The 27,259-nt window shown below is 51.8% G+C and overlaps 1 protein-coding gene across 2 annotated transcripts in view; it reads left to right on the forward strand.

Moving 5' to 3' along the window:
* ARMC9 (armadillo repeat containing 9) overlaps positions 1-21,233 on the forward strand; it is a 108,623-nt gene extending 87,390 nt beyond the window's left edge. For both annotated transcript variants that reach the window (XM_045575377.1, XM_036421446.2), the window contains 4 exons: positions 2,709-2,845; positions 6,409-6,538; positions 17,258-17,460; positions 18,540-21,233. In XM_045575377.1, the coding sequence (XP_045431333.1) occupies positions 2,709-2,845; positions 6,409-6,538; positions 17,258-17,460; positions 18,540-18,562 (493 nt within the window). In that variant the 3' untranslated portion in view covers positions 18,563-21,233. The remainder of the gene's footprint in view (positions 1-2,708; positions 2,846-6,408; positions 6,539-17,257; positions 17,461-18,539) is intronic.
* The last annotated feature ends 6,026 nt before the right edge of the window (positions 21,234-27,259 follow it).

A 27,259-nucleotide genomic window follows, 5' to 3' on the forward strand; every position in this document is an offset into this window, starting at 1 on the left:
GGGAGAGAGTTGGCCCGTGTGGTGTGGTTGGAGGGGATGGGGGATGCAGGGGCGGCAGAAAGGACATTCAGGAGCGTTAAATCAGCCTCTTTAAAAAGTGATATAACTGTCCACGCACACCAGCAACCCCAAGAACCCAATGCTGCCGGGAGAGTAGGCAGACCGAGAATCTCTGACCTTGGGGACACTCTGATACTTTGTTTTTGTGCATTCAAAATACTAGTACTTTTGGCGTCAGTAACCCCACTTCTAGGGTTTTGTACTGAGAAGTCAGAATTTTACAGCGATATATACAAAGGTATTTATTGCCACATCTATAATAATAAAAGCATAATATGCTAATTAGACCCAAGGACTTTCCGGATGAAGCAGCCAGCACGGCTGGGAGGGAGGGATCCAGGCAGCCACTGGAGCTGCCAAAGCCTACTCTGGCACGAATTTCGTGCATTGGGCCTCTGGTTATTTATAAAATGAAAAATAATCTAAATGGCCAAAGTAGGAGGCTGATTACCTAAATTATATATTCACACAAAACAGTATTGAAAAATGATGTTTTAGAAGAATATTTAATGCATGGGAAGAGCCTAAGAATGTATTAGGAAATGATAAAGCAAATTAAAAATAGTGGATCTAGCCTACTGGCCACTCATAGTAATCCCAAGTTTTTGTGTGTGGTTTTTTTTTGGGGTATGTATTTGCTTTTGTTGTTAATCCTCACCTGAGGATATTTTTCCCTTGATCTTTTAGAAAGAGTGAAAGAGAGAGAGAGAAATAACAATGTGAGAGAAAGACATTGGTTGGTTGCCTTCTGTAAGCACCTTGACCAGGGCCTGAGCCGGGAGGAGCCTGCATCCGAGGTTCATGCCCTTGACTGGAATGGAACCTGGGCCCCTTCAGTCTGCAGGCCGATGCTCTAACCACCGAGCCAAACTGGCTAGGGCTGTACGTATCTGCCTTTTTAAAAAGATGTCAAAAATGTCTAGGTATTGGGAGGGCAGAACATTTTTCATGGTAAACACTGGTTTACCATGTGATTCCTTCTCCTCTCATCACTTTGCTCCACCATTTAACGCCTCTTTTGCTCCCTCTTCAAACTCACCTCCTACTGCTGCTGCTATCTCCCTGCCTCCCTCATCTCTCTGGTGACTTCCCTGGCCCAGCCTCCTCTCCCTTCACAGCCCCATGTGGTCTGACGATGACTTCAGCAAGTTATTGCTGCCTAAGCCACTGTGGCCTTCCTGTTCTGACCCCCCTCCCCCACAGAACACTGCTGACAGCCCTCCCCCTTCACGTCCTCTGCCACTGGGGGCGGTCCCTCACTCTCCCCCTCTTCCTCCTAAATGCCATGTACTGCAGGCCCCACTTGTCTGGTTTCCATGCTGCTGACACCCACCTCTCTAATTCAGCCCAGACTTGTCCCCGAAGCATCCCTGGGTGAACACACAGTCCTCTGAGCCCCCTGCTTCAGGGAATGGTGTCACCACCCAGACACTGAGCTAGAACCATCCATGGACACAGAACCCTCTCCTTCCCACGTGCTCCTCCTCTGGCCCTTCTCTGCCCTCTGAGCACTCTCCTCCGCCCAGAGCTCCTCAGGGACACCTCTCCACAGGGGTCCCCCCTCCACGACCACAGACATGGGATGCCACTCCTGTGGTTCCTGTTTCCTTTAGAGATCAAATCTAGTCAAACCCTGGCTGCCATGGTCCCTCTCAGTTGACGCCCACCCCCTCTCCCCCAGCCCTGGAAGCCCCCAGGACAGCCTGTACCTGCAGTTGCCAGTCTTTATGGTGCTTACGTAAATGTTTCTGTAACAACCCAGTGTGAGTCATTTCTTTGCCTCTTCACCTTGCTCATGGTGTTACATCCGGTAAATTCTCCCTAGTGGCCCCAGGTCAGTGTTCATGACTAGTACGCGTACACACACACACACACACACACACACACAGCATTGCCTGCCCCCTTAGGACAGTTAGGTGTCTGCTTGTCTTTGCTACTGGAACTCATTCAAGAACAACCATTTTATAGTGCCCACTCCTGCAACAGGTGGGCATGTGCTTGCTCTGATGTGCCTCCACCCCCACCCCAGGCCTCACTGGAGAGGTGGCTGGTGTCTCTTTGCTGAGGGGAGTGAGTGCTGTGCGTACAGGCTGGCCTAGGAGTACCCTGCCCGCTCCCATCCGTCACGCCTGGTTTGGGTCTGGTGCACTGACATATCCAGCAACACATGTCTGCTGGATGAATGAGTCTCTGCCAGCCACCTTCACCCACCGGGCCGACAGGAGGCAGATTCCTGTGCTTGCCTAACTCCGGTTGTCATGGCTGACATGACATGTCATGTCTTTTCTGATCGGACCCATCCTTTCACTAATCTATTTCATCCTTAGGGGACGAACCAGAAGATTGGCTCCTTAAGTTGGTTGAAATGCCATGTCCCATGTCACTCAAAGCCAAAAGATCGATAGAATTGTGTCTTAGAAAGATACTAAGCCTCGTATCACTAAACGTATAAGAGCTAACATGAGCAAGCAAGGGTACTTCCTAGTTTCTACCAATACCCCTAAAAAGTCTTGCTAGCTGCTAATAGCAAATTAACAAAAGAATGTCAGGTACTTCGACTTTCTATATTTGTTTGTGATGCTATAAGGTAGTCAGCAGACAACTGTCTCCTGGCTTTTCTGATGGCTGTTTTTCATTTTTTCCTGCAGGCTGGAAGACCATCCCGTATCCCCCCAGATATCCCAACATGCCAGAAACCGCTGCCTCCAGTCCCCGCCTACGGCCCACCTTCCAGTCTGCCAGGCCGGCGAGCCTGGAGCTTCGGAGCCTTGTGTTTCGACCTCATGTAATAACACGGGCAGCACGTGGGGACACTTTGGGGCTGCTGATTTCTAAAAAGTATTTTTCAGATGCCAGAAAAAATACATGTGCGTTGCATCAGAGATCTACAAAGTATTTTCTTTAATTTTCAAGAGGAAATTAAAAGGATATGAGCGAGCCAGATAAGACTCTAATCTCCATTCAAATAGGAAAAACAACAGAGGAGCAGGTCAGATTCCAGTGTGAGAAACATCTGAGAACTTTTATCATCTGCTCACAATAGGATCCAAACACTTCCAAGCCCGGAGCAGCAGACAGCCCGCCCCAGAGCGCAAAGGAAGCAGGCCGCTGGGCCTGGGGGCGGGTCTCCTGCCGAGAGCAGCGCTAGAGGCTCTGCCAGCTTTGAGCATCTGCTCTTTACATGGTTCGATTAGAGCTTTAAACAGTAACACGCCTTCACTAAAAGGTGACTGGCCCGATGTATCCAAAGGTTTCTGCTGCTGGGTGGAGGTTTTAGGTTGTGTGACAATTTTTGCCAATATGACCTGATGCCATTCAGATAAAAATGGTTTCAAGTTCCATAGGCCTGGACCTCCAAAGACTTGCATCTAGGGTAACTTATTTATCAGAAACATCCTAGTTTTACCAAAATGACCACCAGGGTGGCCCTCTGTCTTGCACTGATTGCCAGCATGATCCTATCTTTTGGAAAGACTTACCATGATGTTACCTGCCAGGTCGTATTGAAGGTTATCATAGACAGAGAGGGCTGGGTGGCAGCTAATGTTTTTGGCAATGTTGACATTACCAAAATGTTGACATTATTGTTATTTTCAAGAACAATTAATATTAGCCCTGACAAAGTGAAGGCCCTGGCAAATTCTGGTTCCTCGGGTGAGGACTCAGCCTTGGCAATCACTGGTCGTCCCCTGTGCCTCTCCCCGGGGAGCAGCAGCTGCTCAGTGGCCCCTCCAGATGGGAGCCCTGGGGTAGGAGCAGCTGCGTGTCCCAAGTCCCACCGCGGGTGCACCTGTCAGCCTGCTCTGAACGCTGAGACCTTAGTCCGAGTCTCCCAACCTCCACCTGCTCCTGTTTTCTCAGACTCCCCCTCCGCCCATCACCCCCCTCCCACCAGAACACCGACCTGCGTGCCCGCCACCTGCCAGAGACTGAGCCTATCAAACCTCCGCTCACCTGCTCTGCAGGCTACTCTCAGCCTCAGGCCAGCAACTTTCGCTCCCCTTGAAGTTCCTTTTACTCACCCCCGCTCTTCTCTGGGAGAAGCCAAGCCTAGGGTGACGGCTTTCCCTAGTCCCTTAGTGAGCACCTACTCTGTTTCTGGTCTAGATCCTGTTCCTCCCTCCACCCTCTTTCAGGCCTGCCCAGCCACAGCCACCCGGGACCGATGTCCCTAGGCCAGTGTCAGCTTCCCGGCTGGTCTCGCCACAGCCACCTCTTCCTCTTGTCTCCCAGCCTCTGTGAGGAGGGGTGGCAAACAGTCTTGGCTTCCATGCTTGGGATGCTGTGTTGAGACCGGTTGTGAGCTGGGCTGGGCTCCACCAATACAGGTGCCATGTCGATGAGCAAGGAGAGGAGGCCACAGGCTGGGTGGCCACCCTGATCCCATTGTCTTTATGTCATTCCTTCCCTGTCTGACTCCTCCTGGCCCTCCCCCTGAGTCCTGCTTCCCCAGCCCTTTCTGCCTCCTCTGTGCTCTTGCTCACCTGTTTCCTATCCCATCCTGGCCTTGCCCAGCCACTCCCACAGGTCCCCTCGCACACATGACCTCCTGCTGAGTCTGGCCCCCTGACCTTCCCTCATCTGGGAATTAATGCCCCATTCGGGGCCCAGTGGGGACTCACCAGTATGACCGGAAGGCCATTTTCTCAGGAAGCCCCCTTCAGGCCTATGGGACAATCAACACAAAGGTAAAACTCATGAGAAGAAACCTGTGGGACCCTCAAACTGCTTGATCAGCTGAATGCCAAAATTTTTTTTTAAATTGATTTCAGAGAGAAAGGGAGAGAGAGAGATAAAAACATGCATGGTGAGAGAGAATCATTGATTGGCTGCCTCCTGCACACCCCCTACTGGGGGGTTGAGCCCACAACCCAGGCATATGCCCTGATCAGGAATCGAACCTTGACCTCCTGGTTCATAGGTTGACACTCAATCATTGAGCCACACCAGCTGGGGAAAAGTACAATCTTTTTAACCAAAAAACTCGCCCCGGGTGCTGGAAGGAAATCATTCCCCAAGAGTAAAGACAACAATATGGCCCGAGGAAAGTTATTCTCATTTCCCCAATGACCAAGACTATCTTGAATATCAACGTCACATGCCTTGTCAGTGGGCCCTGTCTGAAATGGAGGAACAGATAGGAAACCAGTGCTCTGTCCCAGAAAGCCTGGGGGCACACAGTGGGTGCCCTTCTCCCCACAGCCCCCAGCGCTCACTGGCCGAGACCCCAGAGACCTCCAGTGTGGCGTATGGTGGCGGGAAGGGTGGCTGCTGTCTGGTGACTGAACCAAAACCCCAGAGGGTCTAGGGGGAGTTCAGCGTAGTTCCTCCTCCTAAGCCCATTGAGCAGAGAGCACAGACAAGCCGGCCATTGAAGAATGGATCAGAGCAGTGAAATTCTAGTTCCGGACACAGGCCTTGGTGGAGACTGTCCAGTAGATAAAGCCACCTGTTGGGTTTCATACCAGAAGCAAATTCCTTATTTGGAAGTCAGAGAGATGTCCCTGCTACGGGCTGAGGAGACCTGCCAGGGAGACTTTTTACATTTAAGATACCGCAGAGGCCATATCACAAAGGCGCCAGAGAGACTTTTAAAAGAACTGAAAAATTGGAAGCTGCGAATCCAGACTTTATCACTGCAGAGCTCTGACAGTGAAGTGGACCCCTTGGGCTGTAGAGAGAGAAGAGGAAATGGGGGCAGAGAGGAAGGGCCCAGGTCCCTGTCCCCAGGAGACAGCTGGGCAGTCTTCCGGTCCTTCTCGTCACTTCCCACGAAGATCAGGATGAGCCGGGCCTGGTCCTTGGCAGAGGGGCAGCTCAGGCTGCAGCTGGGAATTAGGGCACTTCCTGCCCCAGGCGGGCTGAGGGATTCAGGCCTAAAAGCGTCTGGGGCAGCTCAAAGTAGAGAAAAACCCATCCCTGGGCCTGCCAAAGCTACCAAGTAAAAATACAGGACACCAAGTAGAATTTGAATTTCAGAAAAAACAATAATAGTTTTTCAGTGCGTCTCTGTGCTCCTGTTGGAATTCCATGTCTCCTCAGCTTCTCCCTGAGAGGCAGGGGGGCCCTGGGGAGGCCACAGGGCCGATGGGCCCGCACTTCCCTGTGCCGCTGGTGTCTGGCCAGAGCGCACTGCTGCACCCAGGCTGTAGGTACTGTACGTCAGGGGGGCTGCCTAAAAAGTCCCCAGCTGCACAGATAAACAAGTCCCTGTCCATACCTGCCAGGGCCCGGCCAGGGGCTGGCCCAGGTATGTGCTTTTCTTGGCTTTGCCGCCCAGCCCAGTAAGGAGCATCCTCAAGAGCTTCCAGAACAGAAGTCCACTGAGCTCTCTCTCCTTCTCCCCAGCCTCCAGAGCCGCCAAGCCAGAGGAGTGGCTGCCAGGAGGACATCAGGGAGAGCCTCGCCTGCCCCCGGCAGGGGCCCCCAGCCACTCGAGGGAGGTGCCCTGGGCCCTGAGCAGCGGAGAAACCACCAGGTAGGAAAGGGAGGTGTCCTTCGAGGCCCAGGCTCTGGCGGAGGAAGGAGCACTCCTCTGGGGCCTGAGGCGAGATGCTGAGACCCAGGAACACAGCCACCAGGAACACAGCCACCCAGGAACACGGGGCAGAGCGGCCCTGCGCCTGAGAGCTATCTATTATCAGCCCAGAAGGGACTCATTGGGAGAACTGTAAGGTGAACACGTGGGGGGGGGGGGGGGTGACTCAGGGCAGCTTGAGGGCAGCGCCAGTCTCAGCGCTTTGCTGTGGAGAAAGGGGGGCTGGAGGGGGAAACGGAAAAAGAAGGCAGTGACATGGTTTGGCTCCGATGTCAGCCTCCTGAAGCAGAAACCAAAGCCCCCAGGCAGAGAAAGGGCGTTTTCTTCTGCACCAAAGGAGTAGACTGGCCCTTGTGGGTGACTCAGGGCTTTAGACCTAGAGAGGGCTTTCAGGGACCTCACAGGCACCTTCTCTCAGACCCAAGGAGACCTCAGGGAGAGCAGCCCCAGACCCATCGTGTCCTGAGCGCCAGGCACCCCAGCTGCCCCCTCTTCCTCCTGGCCCCGGGGCGGCAGGCCGGGGAGTCTAAGAGAAGCCAGCCTACTGTACTCAGACACTGGGCTCACTATGTATTCTACACCCTGGAACCTCTGAATTAGGGCATAGTGCCCTGGTGAACGCAACTACACCCTGGAGCCTCTGAGTTAGGACGTAGTGCCCTGGTGACTGGTCAGGCTTCTGTGCCCACGTTGTTATAAACGAGGCAAGTATTCCATGAACGTGCCCTCGGCGATCAGGGCCCCTCAGCAGTGGGCCCTTGGGAACTGGTAAGACCGTGGGAGGATGGCATCCCAGGGCCCCAGGCCTGAAGCCACCCAACATCCGCTGCTGATGGTCCTCCTAGCAGTGTAGAGGGGTCACCTGCTGGCCCGCCCTTACCCGGGCCTTACTGCAGGCCCCCACTGCTGGAAACCCACAGAAGCAGTCTGCTGAGTTCTAGAGGCCAGCGGAGCACCGGGAGCTCCCACTGCCGCAGAGAACAGGCGGGGCGTACGGAATGGCACCTACAGTGGAGGAGAGGGGAGGGCGGGGAGGGGGGCTCGAGCCCCTTCCCTCTATAGCAGATCTGGAGGGCTGAGCAGGAAGGACTTTGGGGCCTGGACTGCAATCCTGGATATCAGAGGTGCAACACGTGGCAGGATGAGCCAAACAGAGACCCGTGGGGCCGGGCCCCTGGTCTCCAGCCCAACGCCTGCCTGGCTGGGGCCTCGGCAGCCCCTCCCCACCTGGGCCTCCTCCCCTCTCAGTAGCCGAAGGTGAGCTCTGGACCCAGCTCGGCAGCTCTGGGCACCCTCTAGTCTAGAAGGAGGGTGAGGCCCCAGCAGAGCCAGGGCCGAGGATGGGCTCCTGCTGCCCTGACCTCCTGGCTCCCTGGCAGCGGCTCTGCTGGGCCGGGCCAGGGCCAGTTCTTTTCCTTTTCTATAAAAGCTGAATTCCTGCCTGAGGCCTTCCTGAGGGGACAGTCCTCTCCCCAGAAATGATTGTTTTCATAGTAGATAGGGACCCCCAAAGGCTCTTTTTGTGTTATCCGCGGTGGGGTACCCAGAAGCTTCCGTGGTAAGCCCATGGGTGCCTCTCCTTAATGGCCATCACCTGAACTCACCTCTCATTGGGGGCGGGGCTCTGTCTGAGAGAGAGGAGGAAGGAAGAGGGAGAAATGTCTTGCTGTTCCACTCTCCCCTCCCCCACTGGCCATCACCCCTGCCTGGAATCTTCTTTCCCTGCCGCCAAACCCCTCTTCTCTGGGGCTGCTCCAGGTAGAGGTACTAAGTATTCCTTCCTCCTCTCTGACCCCAAACTCTAGTCTAGGGGTGTCGAACTCAATCAGAGAAGGGGCCAAAATCTAAAATCCAGCCTAAATCGCGGGCCGAATGGTTTACTGAACAGTCATAAACTGTCATTGTGATGGAAACGCAGCGGAGTGCAGTGATGACAGCGCGGTGCGGGCCACATTGCAAGGCCTGGCGGGACGGATTTGGCCCGCGGGCCTTGTGTTTGACACATGTGCTCTAGTCACTGCACCGCATTCCAGGGCCACAGAGCCCACCGGCTCCCACAGAGCCCACGGCCGGCTCCCACGTCCTCAAAGACAAGCTGCGTGTCAGTTTGTCCCAGTGTCTCCTCTCCTGGCCTAGAACGGCTCTTCCCATGTTTGTTGGTGAATCAGGAGGAGTCAGGGTGGATAGGGGCTCCCTGCAGGGCCAGTGTCCCCCCAGCTCCGCTGCCTCCACCTTTGGGGTGAGGACAACCCCTGTCCCAGAAGAGGGGCTGACTGGGTGGGTGATGCTTAACTGCTCAGAGCTGCCGTGTGGGCAGTGGTAAATGGGAGATGGCTCTCTTTTCCACGTTGAGTGGTTTTAAATGTTTCAGCCCCAGCCCCACCCCCGTGGCTCCCAGCACTGGTCTGTCTGTGGAATTGCCTTCCGGGAAGCAGGGAGTGAAGGTTCAGATCCCACACCACGCCTGCTCCACCCTCCTGTGGCCACGGTTTCCCTTTTCTTTTCTTTCTGTTTTGCTTCTTAGACTCCTTAGCATTGACTAGCTAGGGAAGGAACGATACTATGAACCAGGCTTTAAAAATACTTTTATTTTCTGAGGCATTTATCCTGAGAGCCAAGGTGCTCTCCAGGGAAATCTGCCAGCCCAGACCTTGCAGTGTGCAGGCTTGGTTCCCGGCTGGCCCCTCGGGAAGGTGGTGGGCCGTACTGCCCAGGTGGGCACAGGGTCTTGCCCAGCACCCACCAGCCCTCCTGCTGCCTGTGAGGGGCCGCTCAGCAAGGCCCGCTCACGGACTGGAGCCCCGCTGGGCAGGAAGGGCATTTGGTGGTGGGAGAACAGGCCAGGGATGGGCTGCTCGAAGGAATCCAGTCCTCAGCTGGGAGCAGAATCAAACAGAGGTCCTGTCCCGCCACAGACAGGAAATGACTCTTCTGCAAGTATTTTGTCATTTAAAAAAGAAGACAGAAAGATATTTTTTCATCTGTCTACTGTTACGGTAAAAAAAAAAAAAAAAAAAAAAAAAAGCATTCAAATCTGTTAAGAATTTTGTGAGTTTGAGCCAAACTGTCGACAGATGCCGGGAAGCAGTATCTCAACAGCTTGGGACAATGCTCCTGAGAATGGCGAATTCATATCTTGTTTTTATAAATTACCATCAAAAGGAAAAGACCTAAGTGGGTTATATGAAATCTATTGGTGATAGATTAGGGAGATGGGAGAAAGCAAAGCAGGGAAACCTCTGGGATTGAACCGAAAGTGAAATGATGGACATGTGCTTCTTTTACAGAGATGAATACAGGATAGCTTACCATAGTTAACAGTTGGAGATTAATTTGATAACAATGAGGGCCGAGACCGGTTTGGCTCAATGGATTGAGCGTCGGCTTGGGGACTGAAGGGTCCCGGGTTCAATTCCGGTCAAGGGCATGTACCTTGGTTGCGGGCATATTCCCAGTAGGGGGTGTGTAAGAGGCAGCTGATCGATGACTCTCTCTCATCGATGTTTCTAACTATCTCTCTCCCTTCCTCTCTGTACAAAATCAATAAAATATATATTTTTTAAAATAAATAAATAAATAAATAGATAGATAGATAGATAAAACAATAACATTGAGGGAAAGACCTGGTACCATTTGTTGTGCCCTGAGGGGTCCGGAGAAAGAGAAGTTACAAGTTACCCAGACATTTCACACGTATGTTATTTTAAATCCAAAAAGGCGATAGGCTAAGTAAAATCGGAGTTTATCTTTGTCAGGGAAAATACTGGCCTAGGACTGACTACCCACTATAAACTGTTCTGAGTCAAATATTTAATTTTCAGGCCATCCTTTGTGGTTATTTTAGGTTTTTGATTTTGCACAACCGCCATGCAGGCCTTCCCTGAACTAGTCAGGTGAGCATGTGGCCCCTTATTTTTTGTCCATACACATATGCTTCCCCCCTCATATTTGTTCCCAAAAGATAGATGGCAGCTCACGATGACACATACATGGTGCATCCAGCCAAAAGCAACTGCAAACGAGGAGGCCAGAGAAACTCGGCTGGGAGAGCTGGAAACTCGTGAGGTTTTCCTACATCCTGGTGTGCTCTCTCCCAGCCCCCACACATTGCTGGGTTTTGTTATAGCACTTTCCTCCCCTCCTCTCACCAGGAAATACCAGAAGCAATAACCCACAGCTGCTAATGAACCACATGAGCGGAGTCCACTTAGGGGAACCCTGAGCATCTTACTGCGGAGAATACAGAGACACAGGCTCCTCTGCGTGGGGATTATGACTCAGCAGCATTCCAAACAGTGGTAGAGATTAAGTATCTCAGAGCCTTTTATTGCTCTTCCAGCACAATGTTCCTATTGATAAGCAGAGACCATATAAGGGGGCTGGGCCTCTCAGCAAATAGTTACCTATCTTTCAGGACCCTCCCAATTTACACACATATTGCAATGTACATTTTTTCCTAGAACCCAGCACCATGTGTTCATGCGGCAAATTACCTTTCTAAATCACAGGTGACAGTTGTCCTGAACTACGCCATGTGCTTTTACTGCTCTGCCCTAATCTGGCCTCCTCTCCCGCCAAACCACCACCATTTCCTGGCTGCCAGGCTGCTGAGCTCACCGTTCTGCAGGGGATGGAGAGCCCAGAGGTCACTTGGGGCCAGGCTGATCCTTACCAGCAACCATCAGCCCCTATGTCCCACCGTGTCCTCCCCAGCCGGCCCTGCCGCCATCGCCCCTGCAGAGTTTAGTGACAGTGACCAGCATCCTTAGTCAGCATTGTCCCTCCTGCAGCAGCCGGGGGGGGGGGGGGGGGGGGGGGAGACACTCTGCCAGGCCAAAGGGGGCCTCCCTGTGCTCTGCCGAAGGCCACCTTCTCCAATGCCGGTGGGAGAGGCCAGCCAGAGGGACCCTGCCTGAGGGTGCCCTTTCCCCAGCATCACCACCTGGCCAAACAGAGGTGAAGTTCTAGGTCAAAGAGGAGGCTGGCTTTTGTTGGGTGTGTTTGTTTATTTGTTTTTTAAATATATATCATGTTTCCCCGAAAATAAGACATCCTTCGAAAATAACACCTACTTACAGGTTTCCTTCTGAGGGAAATATAAGGCATCCCCCCGAAAATGAGCCCCCCTCCCCCAGGCTAAACATGAGAGATTTGGTCCACTGATTCTGAAAGAAATGGAGTCACAAGAAATTCACCAGGAAATTCAGGAATTGGATTGTTATGATGATGTTCCAGAAGATGATGACATGATTGTCATTGAATAAATGAGTAAATTCTTGATACTGTAGGATTCACAGTTTGTCTGGTTTGTGTTGACAACTACCGTACTACCGTACCGTATACAGGTAATAAATTTCCTTTATTTTCATTTAACAATAAATGTGTACCGTATTCTTCTTCATGGAAAAAGAAGACATCCCCTGAAAATAAGACCTAGAGCATCTTTGGGAGCAAAAATTAATATAAGACACTGTCTTATTTTCGGGGAAACAGGGTATTTTTAACATGTCAAATCCAATGAAGCAAAAACTGCTTAGAAAATTGTTTGTTTTCATTTAAATTCTTTATTGTTGAAAGTATTACATATGTCTCCTTTTCCCCCCATTGACCTCTCCCCAGCTGCTCCCACCCCGCAGCACCTCACCCCCCTACTGTCTGTGTCCATTGATTATGCTTCTATGCATGCATACGAGTTCATTGGTTGATCTCTTTTTTTGAAATATATTTTTTTAAATTTTTTACAGAGAATAAGGGAGAGGGATAGAGAGTTAGAAACATAGATGAGAAAAACAGTGGTCAGCTACCTCCTGCTTGCCCCCTATTGGGGATCGAGCCCACAACCAAGGTACATGCCCTTGACCGGAATCAAACCCAGGACTCTTCAGTCAGTGGGCCAATGCTCTATTCACTGAGTGAAGCCAGTTAGGGCAGTTGATGTCTTACTCCTCTTCTCCTATCCCCACCCCCCGCTCTTTCCCCTACCTTCCCTCTGAGGTTAAATATGTTTTTATTGATTTTTTAGAGAGAGGGGAAGGGAGGAGAGAAAGAAACATTGATGAGAGAAACATCAATCAGCTAAGGAGGCTGTCTTTTAAGGTGTATTACTCAGGGTTCTCCAGAAAAACAGAACCAACAGGATATGTGTATATATTTATATATATAGAGAGAGAGAGAGAGCGCTTTACTTTAAGGCATTGGGTCACATGGATTACTTTAAAGAACTGTGGAGTCTTGACAAGTCCAAAATTTACAGGATGGGCCAGCAGGCTGGAGACTTGGGGAAGAGCTGGAATTCGAGTCCAAAGGCCATCTGATGACAGAATTCCTTCCTGATCAGGGGAGGTCAGGTTTTTTCCTACTCAGGCCTTCAGCATATTATGGAGGGCAATCTACTTTATTTATAAAGTCAGTTATTTAAATGTTAATCTCATCCCAAAACACCTGCACAGAAACATTCAGCATAACATTTGGATAACTATCTGGGTACCATGGCCCAGCCAGGTTGACATACAAAATTAGCCCACATTAAAGGGTTTTGACACACATTACCAAATTGCTCAGCTAAAGGCGACGGCCCTTTTCTGGTTGCCCTGGGATGGGGAGATTATGAAGTCTTGAGCCCTGATGCTCAGATCTTTCTCTCCCTTTACTTCTTGCCAGCTCACTGCAGCTGCCCCCAACCCTGCAAACCTGACATTACTGCCCATCAGCTTCCAGGCCCCATTTGGCGAAGCTGCCCAGCCATCCTGAGTCTGCATCACTAGCTCCCGCGACCCTGGATGACCCTCCCTGGCCTGTGACCATGTGATGGGCCATCCAGGCAACTCAGGCTATTCCCACTACCTGGAATAGCTTCCAGCGTTCAGCTGGTCATTTTTAATAGTTTCTCTCAGTTGTTTCTTCTTAAAATATAGTTGGGTTACATTTAAAAATTGTCACGATGGTTATCACTACAACTTAAAAATAATTAACTGCTACAACAATGATGAAAAACATTGAGATTAAAATAGCTAAGTAGGAAATAATCTCATTTGAATAAGATAATAGTGAGTAAGAAAGCATCAGTGATGCAGCTGGTCTCACTGTCTTACAATCTTTGGTCACAGATCAAACAGGCTCCGTGAACTCCCAGGAGCTGGAACCATGTCTGGTTGATCTTTCATCCCCAGCACCCAGCACAGCCCTTAGCACACATGAATTAGCAACAGATGAAAGAAAAGCAAACCATCAAGGCAGAGTCTTTTCTTTTTTTTTTTTTATCAATCTTTATTGTTCATATTATTACAAAGGTTCCTCATTTCTTCCCCCCTCCACCAGGTTCCCATCCCACCCTCCGCCCCCTCCCCATCCCCCATTGTCCTCATCTATAGGTGCATAGTTTATGTTCAGTCTCTTCCTCCCTCCCTTTCCCCAATAGTAAATCCCTTTTCAGATAGTAAATCTGTTACTTAGCATTTTCTCATATCAATAATACCTCCACATGCCCAATGATACACTTCACACAAAAAACATTTCCAAATAGGTCAACCAGCCTCATCCAGGCCCCACCCAAGGCACTCACAGATCAACACCCCAGCGCTATACTAACTCAACACATCCAGATCTAAGCCTTCATCACTTGATTCAGCAGACTCTCAAGTTCCCACAAAAGTTTCCAGCCATGTCTGAGAGGCAGCCGTGGGGCAGGGGCAGGCGAGGAGCGAGCTGTTCCGGGCCTGGCTGCTCTGGGCCTGGCCTCTGTTGCTCTGGTTCGTTCCACAACCAGCTGCTCCGGGTCTGGCCACTGCCGCTCCCGACCTATTGTAGTTGCTCTGGACTTGGCTGTTGCTGCTCCAGGCCTGGCCGCACCTGACCTGGCTGCTCTGGGCCCGGTTGCTCCGGGCCTGGCCACTCCACGCCTGGCCACTCCCAGCCTGGCAGCCGCTGCTCCAGGCCTGGCCACTCCCAGCCTGGCAGCCGCTGCTCCTGGCCTGGCCGCTCCCAGCCTGGCAGCTGCTGCTCCGGGCCTGGCCGCTCCCAGCCTGGCAGCTGCTGCTCCGGGCCTGGCCGCACCAGACCCGGCTTCTCCGGGCCTGGCCGCTTCCAGCCTGGCAGCTGCTGCTCTGGGCCTGGACGCACCAGACCCAGCTGCTCCGGGCCTGGCCGCTCCCAGCAAGGCAGAGTCTTAATGAATTACAGTACGTCAATCAGATGAAAAGGCTCACAACCATCTATCTATATAAAAGGCTAATATGCTAAGTGTCCCTCCCACTGTCCGACCGGTCACTATGATGTGCACTGACCACCAGGGGCAGACACTCAATGCAAGAGCTGCCGTGATGCACAGAGAAATGTCACGGTGGACCTGGTGCCCACAAAGCAACACTTGGCTTCCAGAGCAACACCCCACTAAATCGCAGCCAATGTTGCAGAGACCCCATGGTATAAAATGCAGCCCACCGCCCAGCCCAAACCAGAAACAGTGGCTGTGGCGCCAGGTAATGACATCATATAGCAACACCCGGCTTCCTCTCCCTAGCGACAGACCATCTATTTATATAAAAGGCTAATATGCTTAAGTGTCCGTCTGGGTAATGATGTCACATAGCAGCTCTCAGCTTCCTCTTCCTAGAGACGACTAGCCTCCTTGCAGTTTCTTCAGCCCAGGAACACAGCTTGCTTTATAGCCAGGTGGAAACATTTCACACTGTAACCAAAAGTCTGTGAAGCGTTTTCCCATGCCTCATCTCATTTGATTCTCACAGAAGTCCTGGAGTAGGTAGATAGGAGACTCGGTGGAATCCTATTTTCTTTTCATTCGCTGGAAAATGGAGATTTATAAAGTTTAGAAACTTGATCCGACTAAAAAGAAGTAAGAAACGGTGGACTTTGAAAATGATTATGGAAATAATTATGACAGAGGCTACTCAGACCCATGGAGAGAGAATGGAATAAGGACATTGGATAGCACAGCAGTGTGATGGTGGGAAAGGCATACTGTGGGAAATATCAGGGGATAATATGAAAGATGATATAAAAGTAAACTTTCTTTTGAAAGAAAAAATTACCTGAAAGTCTAAAAATCTTCTCTTCTGCCTGGTGTGGAAGATTTCTTGCCTGAGCAGTCTTTATGCCAATCTTTTTCCTAAATTTGAATTTGGAAACTTTGAGATGTTTAAGTTTTCCTTTCTAATTATTAAAGTAATATATTCTCAATGTAAAAAGAAAAAGGGAGGCATGTACAATAGAAATATAGAAAAGAGTCAAATAGAAAATTCTACAGTTTCCTCCCCAAGTCCCACTCCCCAGAGCCATAACCCCCATTTGTGGGGCATGGGCCACAACCCAGAGCCTGGAACAGCCTCACTGGGTTGTCACAGCTGTCTTACAGGCAGCCCCCGGACTGAGGCGTCCACATAGAGTAGGAAAAATGGACCTGCAGTTTCTGAGCATCTGTTGCATGCTGGGAGCTGCTTATTCAACAGTGACAACAGCCCTAGGTGACAGCCTGGGATCTAGTCTTCAGAGTTACAGTCAGGAAAATGAGCACAAAAATAGTAAGAAGCCAAGAGGTGAGCATATTTCAGGTCAATGACAGCCAAAGAGCAAAGGGCTGGGCGGGGAAATCATATCCCAACCCCGGCCACGTAGCTGGGAGGTCACAGAGCCAAGATCCCACTCCCAAGACTTTTTCTCTGACAGCACGGAGTGACGGTGGCTGTGGGCTGGAGGGAAGGAAGGCACCATTCCAAGGCTGGCCAACAGTCTGCACAGCCAGGCCATCAGGCTGGGACCCAGAGGAGAGCGCCTGGGTCTAAGGCCCCACTGGGTTCAGATCTTGGCCTCACCACCTACTTGTTATGTGTGCGACTTTGGAGCCTCGGTTTCTACATCTGAAAAATGGAGTAGTAATGCCTGCCTCGCAGGATGGTTAAATGTTATCTCAGAGAGGCCTTCCCGGAGCATCCTATCTGAAATTTGCTTTCTATTGTTCCTATAACAAATTGCCACAAACGTAGTGCCCTGAACACCACGCGTTTATCACCTTACAGTTCCGTGGGCTAGAAGCCCGACCCAGATAGCTCTCTCACTGGGCTGCAGGAAAGATGTTCGTTCCTGGGATTCTCTTCTCTGTCTCTTCCGGCTCCTAGAGGCGACCTGCCCACTCTGGCTCGTGGCCCCTCCTCCACATTCAGCGTTGCTTCTCCGTCCCTTTCTCCATGGTCACACCTGTTTCTCTGACTCTCTCCCACTTTTATGTACCCCTGTGGTTTTTGGCCCACCCCAAAATTCCAGGGTAATCTCCCTGCTTTAAAGTCAGCAAATTAACAGCCTCAATTCCCATTTGTCATGTGACATTCCAGGAATTAGGCCTGGACATCTTTGCCACCATTTTTCTACCAACCACACCTTCCCTAACACTTCCTTCTCTCCCGGGCTCCCCATTCCCCGTCCCCGCTTATCTCCTCCTGAGCATGTATTTCTTTTTATTATCTCCGCCCCTAGAATGTGAGCTCCAAGGGGACAGAGACTTAAGCTTCTGGGTGCCCTGCTCTACCCAGCCCCCACCCTCTATCCAGGGCACTGCCCACCTGGCTTCTATGCTCAGAGCGGGAGTCCTTCCTTCTGCGGCTTCCAACCGCGCGTAACTTTGACTCTAGCTTGCACGTTTCGTTCTAGGGAATTTTCATCAGCCTTTGCCTACAAGCCCCGGACCCCCTGTACCCCGGAGATCCTGGACCTGTACCCACCCAAGGCCCAGGCGTCAGCCCTGACCCCTCAGTTCTCCTCACGTGGCCCCCAGCCGGCCAGCCGCCCTGGCTCCACTGCGTCCTCCACTGCGTCCTCCACGTCGTCCACGTCGTCCACGCGGGGCCTGCAGAGTAAGTCTCCCTGTGGGTCTCCTTTTCCATGGAGCAGGGCCCTGCCCCCAGGACCTGGTCTTCACTGGTCTCTCAGTTAAACTGCCTTTGGCCTTAAGGGGCTCATGCACAAGCTGATGAAGTGAGACCTCCAGGCCATGCCTCTCAGAGGTCAGATCCCCTCTCTGGGGGGCTTCCTGTGCTCAGCCCTGAAACCCGGACCTTCTGGCGGGAGGCAGCTGCTCCAGCCTCCTGTATGACAGGCCTGTGGAGGGACTGTCCCTGGGGCCCCCCTCCGCTCCTGCCCTGTGCCCGCTGTAAATACACTTTTCCCTCTCTCTGTTCTTTCCCAGCCTTGGCCAGTAGACTGCCCCAACTTCCCAACGGAGCCTGGACCTTTCTAAAGAGCTTTACTGAAAATAAGGGAAAACAATAGAGGAGCAGAACAAATAATGTCAGGCACACTCAGGATAGGGCATTCCTGTGACTGCACTGCCCCAGCCCTCCCTGCCCCTCAGCCTTCCTGACTGGCCCTGGGCCCTCTGACGGCAGGGTTGGCTCTGTGCTTCAGGGGCCACGGCTGGGAAGCCTGTCTGCTGGGGACACACAGCAAACCCCCAGCCCCTCTCCCCACCCGAGGGGCAGGGCAGGCTGCTTCCTCCAGAGGAAGTGCCAGCCAATGCTGGGAGGCCCAGCCAGAGAGGCAGGCAGGCCTCTAACCTGCCCGCCAGCTGCCCTGGCCAGGAGCCCTGCGAGTGTGACGGGAGAACAACATGTAGCTGATGGGCTGGCCAGTGGCACATCGTGGCCCTGGCGGTGTGGAGAGCTCAGTGATCAGTGAGATTTATGGCTTGTGACCTCAGCCAACACATGAGCGTATGCCAGCAAAACTCACTGAGCCCCCACACTCAGCAGCCTGCAGCCTGCTTCCTGTGAGGAGAGTGTGGCCAAACAAGTCAGGCCCCGGCCGCAGAGCAGGTGAGCGGGAGGAAGGCCTCTGTTTGTTTGCACAGAGCCGGTTGAAAAGGGGACTTGTCTGGGACAGAGGGGCTCTGTACGGACTGCCTGGTGCTCAGCTCACTCTGGCTTTTCTCCTCCAGGCAGCCAGTCTCACAGGAAGTGAGGATGGTTTCTTCCCAGCTCCCAGTGCCTCTGCAGGACCAGCCAGCTTCCTGCGCTCCGCCGGCCAGCAGCTGCAGGTGACAGTTGTCTATGAGCCACTGAAGCTTGGGGAACTGGGGGGTGGACAGCTCTCCTGACGGCCCAAAAGCAAGCCTCCCACAGCCCCGTGACCCAGGCTCCTTTCTGCTCCTGGCTCAGCCGGACAAGGAGGGCTGGGGAGGTCCTGTCGCTGTCCTTCCCGGGTCGTCCTGCACACACAGAGGAGAGGGCTTTGCAGGCACATTGCCGGGGAGACAGCGCAAGTCAGATCAGCGAGCAGGTCCATCTCAGAGCTTGTGTGGAGGCGCCCGGGACTCCACTGGAGCCAGGCCGTGGCCTCTGCAGAAACTGGCTCACCTCACCCGGACCAACTACAATGAGGCAGCAGTGATTTAGACTCAGAGAAACTCATTCTCAAGCCATATGCCTGACAGCAGACTTGATAGTCTCCTCCTCTCTTAGAATCTGGTAAGAATAGGTTTGTTCCCACCCATGACTGGGAATGTAGCTGATCCAGAGCAGCCCTGCACTCTGCACACATCGTCCCAAGGCTCCGAGGGTGGCCAGTCGGCCTGTCTCCTTACCTCCAAGACCAGAACCACAAACAGTTCCACCAGCAAAGTGACAGGTGCCCGTTGGGAGGCCTGTGACATCAGGGCCCATGTCTTAGGACAGGAAGGAAACTCCCCTGCAAAGCCAGCAAGGCCTGGGTATGGGAAATGATACCCAAGCTAACAGCAGCTTCTGACCTCTCCTAAAATAGAAATATTAAAATAAATTTGCCAGTATTGAGATGGGGTGTGTGTGTGTGTGTGTGTGAATACAGTCACATGTTCCCCCCAGGCTCTCCATCCGCCCTGCAGTGGGGGCATTGTTGTCTCACTGGACATGAGTAAAGGAAAAGCACTGCACTTTTTCAGTGGCCTTCTGACCCCTCAGGGGAGCAGGCGAGAGGCCAGGTGACCCATGAACTTGTCAGCGGTCGGAACCCTGGGTTAATCTCATGAGTTCTTGGCAGTGGCACCGGCTGGGCATGACAGAACCTCGCGACCACATCTCGAGTCTCTGGCGATGTGTGAGCCCCTCTTCTTCCCGGGGCAGGAGCCGTGGAGAACACGCCTGCCTTCTGCGAATGCCACCCTCCAGGCGTTCTCTGGATTCCTGGCCTGACCTGAGGGGGAGAAAAAGAAAACACCAATGCTTATCTCCAGTGTTGCTGATACAGGCAGACAGGAAGAGCCAGACTGAGTCCTGGAAGTGAATCACGGTGCTGGACCGATGCACGCAATGGAAAACATCTTCCCTGTTCTCCCAGTAAATCTCCACTCAGATTCCTGGGATGCCACCGACTGGCACGGCCTTCCCCTGCCTGCGGTGGGAGCTGCCGACTCCGCCACCCGAGTGGAGTCATCCTTCCCGCCCAGTGTCTCCCTGGCGTGAAGGCCGTTTCTCCCTCCCGCCTTCGGATGAGCTAAAGTCTGATTTGTAAATGTCTGGCCATTTCGAGAAAAGAATCTATTGTCTTTTAGAGATGAGGGGAGTCTCTTACTCAGGTCAAGCTACACTGAGCTCATCCGGTGTGGCTGGCTGGTTCTTCTGGGAAAGTAAATAGTGCCCAGCCGCTGAGACACACACCTCCCGACGAGGCTCACAGCCAGGGGAGACTTTGTAAAATATCAGCAACGTACCCGTTGGCATTCCGGCGGCTGCTGGCCTCACAGCGCTTGCTGGGACTGGATTCGAGCAGATCTAGGGGGACGGGGCCATCAAAGGCAGGTTTCCTGCTATTCCAAAGTAGAGCTTTCTGTGAAACCTTTTGAAAGCCAACGTGAAGAAACAATTACCGTTAATTATATGGAAAAGCTTTGGAGCGTTCTCAGACCCAAAATTCAACACCCACATGAAGTCCTTATCTCATTCACCACGACCAAAACACTTAATTGCATCCAGTTTTACACCAAGGGTAAATTCTCCTCAGTTTGGTTTGTCGGGCGCCTTGGGACTGTGCTTGCTAACAGATGCACAGAATAAGCCGCGGTAAAGCCCAGGTGCTGGCCGGCCAGAGGTCAGAGCCGTGGCAGCCGGATGCTGAGATGCTGAGTGTGGTTCCCCGGGAAGAGCCTATTGGGGCCTCTCTGCTGCTGGAGTGCAGCTGCCCCTATGACTCCTGCCAGACAGTGAACCCTGTTTTCCCTGCTCTCATTTTTTTTCTTTTCTTTTTAACAGTGAAAATCCTCTTTGGATTTCTATTAGTGAAAACAGGTACAGGCAAAGGACTTCCTTAAAATCGGACTTTGGAAAAGCTGGGGGTGCCTGCACAGGAATAAACCAAAGGCTTCCCAGGTCATCTGGAGACCTTATCTGGCTCCCAGGATCGGCCCCTGAAAGCCCCCGGGAGGAGTCTGTGGGGCTTTTGGGAAATGGTGGGCCTGCTGGAAGGCCGGCTACTGGCCCCTCATTTCTCCTGAGCAGGCATTGATCTCATTTACTTCATTCAGAGCAGCCAGAAATGCCTGGAAAGAGCTTCTATTACAATCCTGGGTGAGACTATAACAGATAGAGGTTTGAGATCCAGTCAGATACCAGGGGTCACTCAGCAAATTGGAAGGATTTAGTCCAAATCAAACTAGCTATCGATAAATAAAAAGCAGATGCACAAATAAATAAGAATGATACAAAAATTCCATGTCAAAATATTAAACTTTTTAATAAAAACAAGATCTGCCCCTGCCCCTGTATGACCTTACCTCGCTTTGCCGAATCCTAATCCTAGCCCCAATTCCAACAAAACTTTTATTATAAAAACAGATAGCCAGCCCACGGCCAGAGTTTACTGATTTGATTTTTTAAAATAGTGCATTAAAACACATAACTTGACTACTGAGTTTGCAGGCACCCCTTTCATTTTGTGTGCAAAGTGAACACTCCCCACCCTCCTACCCCGCCCGGCTCCGGGGGCCCCTCCTGCTCCCTCCGGTGTGCTGACAGATGGGAAGCAGGGCCTCGTCAGACACCGTCAGTGGTAAGTTGTGATAGGAGCGATTCCGCAAACAAAGCCAGTTATCACACCTTTCCTGGCAGAGGTGTGTAAGGAGGTGCCGTCTGAGGCAGAAGGTCGGGTAGACCAGGCTCCGTGTGGGGATGGTGTAGGCCCTACAGGTGGCATGGGTAGTGGACCATCAGCTACTCCGGCAGCCTCTGCCCACATCTGTTTCTACAGGTCCGCAGACCCCTGGCGTTGGCCTAAGTGCCAGCAGCTTTTCACTTCCGGCTGTCACCTTACAGGAACTAAGCTGCCGTCTTTCTCCCCGGGCGGCCTGATAACGGAGGACCAGACGACTGATAACAGTGGTCCAGGTCACCTTCCCACTGGGCACACTGCTGCTCACACCTCTGTCGGCGCAGGGCCAGAAACACAGCGGCCCCACCGGCTGCAGGGTGTGGCACTGCTCCTGGCTGCAGGTCCAGAGCGATGATCTGGATTCACGGGAAACCCTGGGCTTATCTGCAGAAGGCGGGGCTGTTAGGGCCTGGATAAAGTGCCTGAGCCAAAGGCAAGATGAGCAATTCCTGTCAAGGGCAAGTACCTTGGTTGCAGGCACATCCCCAGTGCGGGGCGTGCAAGAGGCAGCTGATTGATGATTCTCTCTCATCGATGTTTCCAACTCTCTATCCCTCTCTCTTCCTCTCTGTAAAAAAAATCAATAAAATATATTTTAAAAAATAATAAAATAAAATAGCACCTCATTATAATTTATTTAAAAAAAAAAAAAATGCTGGCCCCGTCCCGGTCTGCAGGAAGAGAGGCGGGGATGGTGACCACGCAGAGTCTCCGGTGGGACCAAGGGTGATGCCACAGTGCCACGGTCACCGTCTCCTGGGGGACCAGACCCGCTCCACAGCCTCAGTTGTGAAGGTCAAAGTCCATGGGGAATTCTAAGGTCACATAAGGCAGGAGCAGCAGGAGGCCAGGCAAACTGAACCAAAAAGTTCCAGATCATAGTTGCCATTAAATACAACTTCTCAGAAACTCGGTCTGGCCCAGGGCTGAAATGCAAGAAATCTTACTGCCAGAATGTGAGGTTCAGGACTGTGGCCTGGAGGGGAGTGGAGGGTGGGGGGAACTTGACATGACCTGGCTGCCTTTGTGCCCCACCAAGGACCACTCTGGCCTGTCTGCTCTACACCCTGGAGAGTGCATGGAGCCGTAGGCCCTGGGACAGAGAGGAGCATGCGCCAGGAGGCCCCCTTTCTCTTCCCTACTGTGACCCTTCGGTCCCGGGGTGAGTCCCTGGTGCCCTCCCTTATTTCCAACCTGTCTTCCGGCTGGGGCGGGGGGTGGACCTTACTCACACACACCCTGGTCGCCTTCTGTGTTACAGCATCCAATCCAGGACTGGGTGTTTTCTCTGCTTGGTTGATTCTCCAGCATCTTTAATCAGAGGCTCCCCACACTGGCAGGGACCTCCCAGGTCCAGGAGAGAGAGAGAGAGATCCTGGGTCCTACTCTCTAGAGTTCTGGATCCCCTGGCTCTAAAAGCCCCCCTCTTGCCCCCACACTGACGCACTTCTGTCCAGCCCCTCCTCTCTCGTCTATGGGGGCTGCTTCCAATGCTCCCGAGTCAAGTAGACAGCAGGGAGAGGGCCTCCTGGCCCTGGCTCCTCTCTATCCTGGTACCTCTGGCTCCATGAACTCTCAGAAGCGAGATGGCATCCTGGGTCTAAGGCCAGCCTCAAGCTAAAACTAAGCTGTGATTCAGAACTGTTTCCACAATTGGGCCAAATGGCTTCAGACACAAATCCCAGCTCTGAGGAGACCTTTCCTGCCCTCTCCCGGTCACTGCACAGGCAGGTGAGCTCCGAGAGGGAAGGAGGCCGAGGTGCTCCCCACAGGGTCCTGTCCAGGGGGACACATGCTCAAACCTAAATGTGCAGGAGCCAACTGGCCAGGGAAGGGGGAAGGGGCCTGGAACCTGCATTTTTTTTAAAAAAAAATCCTCATCTGAGGAGAAACCAAGATGGCGGCATAGGGTAGACACCCAAATGCAGCCTACCACAACAAATTTGAATTTAGAACTGGAAAACAGGGGAGGCATTGCCCTGAAGCACCAGATGGCTAGCTGAGAGGAGGCTCTGCCATCTGGGAAGGAGAGAGAAGGCACACTGAACCTCAGGAACTGTGAAGGTATGGAGAACTGTGTGCGCAAAAAGGTGCTGGCTTACTCCCAGCGTGCAGAGAGGGCGGGCCAGGCTGAGTTCGCTACTGGCTTACTCCCGACGCATGGACTTAACTGGCTTTCTTGATCGAGAGGAAAACAGAATCAGCCTATTGCTCTGATAGATGGCCCTAGACAGGGAGAAGCAAGCCTGTCAGGCAGAGGGCAGAGATCTCTCGGAGGTGTGTGAAGCCAAAGGCCATTACTGCAGGACTTGGGGAGGAGCCGACTGCAAAACAAAGCTTGTCTGCACCAACTGAGACTCCGCCCTATCTGTGGCTGAGCACAGAAGCTCTCCCAGAGGCTGGCTTTCTCTAAGGAGGGTCTGGCCAGAATACAAAGCTTGTCTGTGCCTTTACCAAAGAGGTGCGCGCGCCTGCAACCAATCTTCCAAAACTCTCCGTAAACAGGACTTTTCTAAGGCAAGACTGACAGGGACCAAAGATTGTCTGCTCCACCCCGAGACCCGCCCTATCCAAGCGGAGTACAGAAGCCCTCCTAGCTGAGACACTGCTGATCCTCACAGCCAATTGGCTTGGAGATCAAGGCTTCCCAGTGATACCAACAATAAGCAAGGCTTAACAACAAGACTGCACACACAGCCCACAAAGGGCTACACCAAGACTGTCCACCACAGGTAACTGGGAAGGCTGTGCTACTGGGCTCTACCAGAACACCTAGCACACAAAGCTATTCCATCAAATCAGGGAAACAACTAAAATGCAGACAAGAGGAAGAACACAAAGGAAGGAGATGGAGGAAAAGAAAAGATTGGACATTGAGTTCAAAACTACAGTTATAAGGTTATTCAACAATATCCTAAAAAAGGCCGATAAAATAAATGAGACCTATGAGGATATGAAAAGGGAGCAACTAGAAATAATAAGGATCAACTAGAAATGAAGAAAACATTGTCTGAAATAAAAAATATTATACAAAGTCCTAAAAACAGGCTGGAAGATCGCAAGAATCAAGACAAAGATTTAGAACACAAAGAGACAGAGGACACTCCTCTGCAGAAGCGAGAATATAAGAGAATCCAGAAAGTTGAAGATAGTGTAAGAAACCTCTGGGATAATTTCAAGCGAACCAACATCAGAATTTTGGGGATTCCAGAAGAGAGAGAGCAAGATACCGAAAGAATACTGGAAGAGCTGAAACCGGTTTGGCTCAGTGGATAGAGCGTCGGTCTGCGGACTGAAAGGTCCCAGGTTCGATTCCGGTCAAGGGCAGGTATGTATATTGGTTGCGGGCACATCCCCGGTAGGGGGTGTGCAAGAGGCAGCTGGTCGATGTTTCTCATCGACGTTTCTAGCTCTCTATCCCTCTCTCCTCCTCTCTGTAAAAAAATCAATAAAACATATATTTAAAAAAAAAAAAAAAAAAAAAAAAAAAAAAAAAGAATACTGGAAGAAATAGCGACAGAAAACTTCCCCCACCTGGGGAAAGAAATAGACTTACAAGTCCAGGAAGCCCGCAGAACCCCAAACAAAAGGAATCCAAGGAGGACCACACCAAGACAAATCATAATTAAAATTCCAAGAGCAAAAGACAAAGAGAGAATATTAAAAGTAGCAAGAGAAAAGCAGGTAGTTACCTATAAAGGAGCACCCATACGATTGTCAGCTGATTTCTCAACAGAAACCATGCAGGCCAGACGGGAATGGCAAGAAATATTCAAGGTGATGAATAGCAAGAACCTACAGCCAAAAATACTCTACCCAGCAAAGCTATCACTCAGAATAGAAGGACAGATAAAGAGCTTCACAAATGAAAAAAAGCTAAAAGAGTTCATCACCGCCAAGCCAGAATTATATGAATTGCTGAAGGGGGTTCTTTAGGAAGAGGAAGAAGACAAAGATAAAAACTTATGAACAACAAATACGTAACTATCAACAAGTGAATCTAAAAACCAAGGGAATTAAAAAAACCTGATGAACAATATTAACTGGTGAATATAATAGAATCAGAGGCACGGAAGGGGAGTTGACCGACGATTCTCGGGGAAAAGGGAAGTGGGGGTGTGGGAAGAGACTGAACAAAAACTGTGCATCTATGGATGAGGACAATGGGGGATGGGAAAAGGACAGAGAGTGGGGTGGGAACCTGGTGGAAGGGAGCAATTGAGGGGGGGAAGAGGAACACATTTGTAATAATCTGAACAATAAAGATTTATTTTTTAAAAACATCCTCATCTGAGGAAATATTTTTCATTGATCCTTAGAGAGAGAGTAGAAGGGAGGAAGAAGTGGAGAGAGAGAGAGAGAGAGAGAGAGAGAGAGAGAGAGAGAGAGAGAGAGAGAGAGAGAGAGGGAAATATTGATGTAAGAGAGGTACATTAACTGGTTGCCTCACGTGCACACACACCCCAACCGAAGCCACAGATCAAACCTAAAACCCAGGTACATGCCCTTGGGTGGGAATTGAACTCGAGACCCCTTCAGCTGTGAGCAGACGCTCTAACCACTGAGCAAAACCGGCCAGTGCTGGAATCTGCAGTTCTATGAGCAGCCCCACCACATCCTGAGCCCCAGGGCTTTGGGTCTCACTTCAGGGCTCCATCCGGAGCCCCCACACTCTGGAGTGCCTCCTGGCTGTGCCTTCCCCACAAACCACAAAGTCCCTCAGGGAGCCTGTGTCTCAGTCATCTTCTTGTTCTTCCTTTTCACAGCTTGAGTGAGGCTCTGCTGACATTCAGTGCACTGTACGTCTCAGTGCCCACGGTGGCTTATGCAGATACCCATGGAACCATCACCACTAGCCACACAGGAAACAGACCCATCACCCCTACATCTGGGACTGGAACCCCATGTCCTTTGACCCTGCCAACCTTCACAAGCTCTGACCAAGCCACTGCAGGACTGACCCCCAGGCAATGGCTTTCCCCCGGGACCTCAGCCCTACTTGGGGGAAGGGAGGGGTCCAGAAGGAAGTGCCCCTGAGCCTCCCAGAAGAACTGCTTCAAACTTCCCAAGGCTCAGGTCCAAGAGGGCCTGTCCCTCTGTCACAAACTGCTGTCCCCCAGCCTCTGGGTGCCTCAGTTTCTGGGTGCCTCATGGTCTACCCGCCCAGGGGAGCGAGCTGTTTGGGAAACAATGAAGGTGTCATAAAAATAACGCGTCGGGAGGAGTCTCTGGTTATGGGTGACAAAAACCACCAACAAAAAATCACTGGTGCCTGTAACCAAATCGAGGGAAGCAGGGTGGCACCGGCTCTTAGGGCCGATGTTGTCTTTCTAGTGCTGCTGTGACCAGTTACCACAGACTTAGCCGCTGGAAACAACTCAGATTTATTCTCTCAGACTTCTGAGGGTCAGACATCTGAGTTGGCTCTCCAGTTTCTCTGCTCAGAATTTTACAGGGTTCAGCTCAGATGTCGGCAGCCACATTCTCACGGGGTGGCCCCGGAAGACTCTGCTTCTACGCTCATTCGGGCTGTGGGCA

The sequence above is a fragment of the Pipistrellus kuhlii genome, unplaced genomic scaffold, assembly GCF_014108245.1.
Source record: "Pipistrellus kuhlii isolate mPipKuh1 unplaced genomic scaffold, mPipKuh1.p scaffold_m20_p_7, whole genome shotgun sequence".
In the NCBI taxonomy this organism is placed as follows: Eukaryota; Metazoa; Chordata; class Mammalia; order Chiroptera; family Vespertilionidae; genus Pipistrellus; species Pipistrellus kuhlii.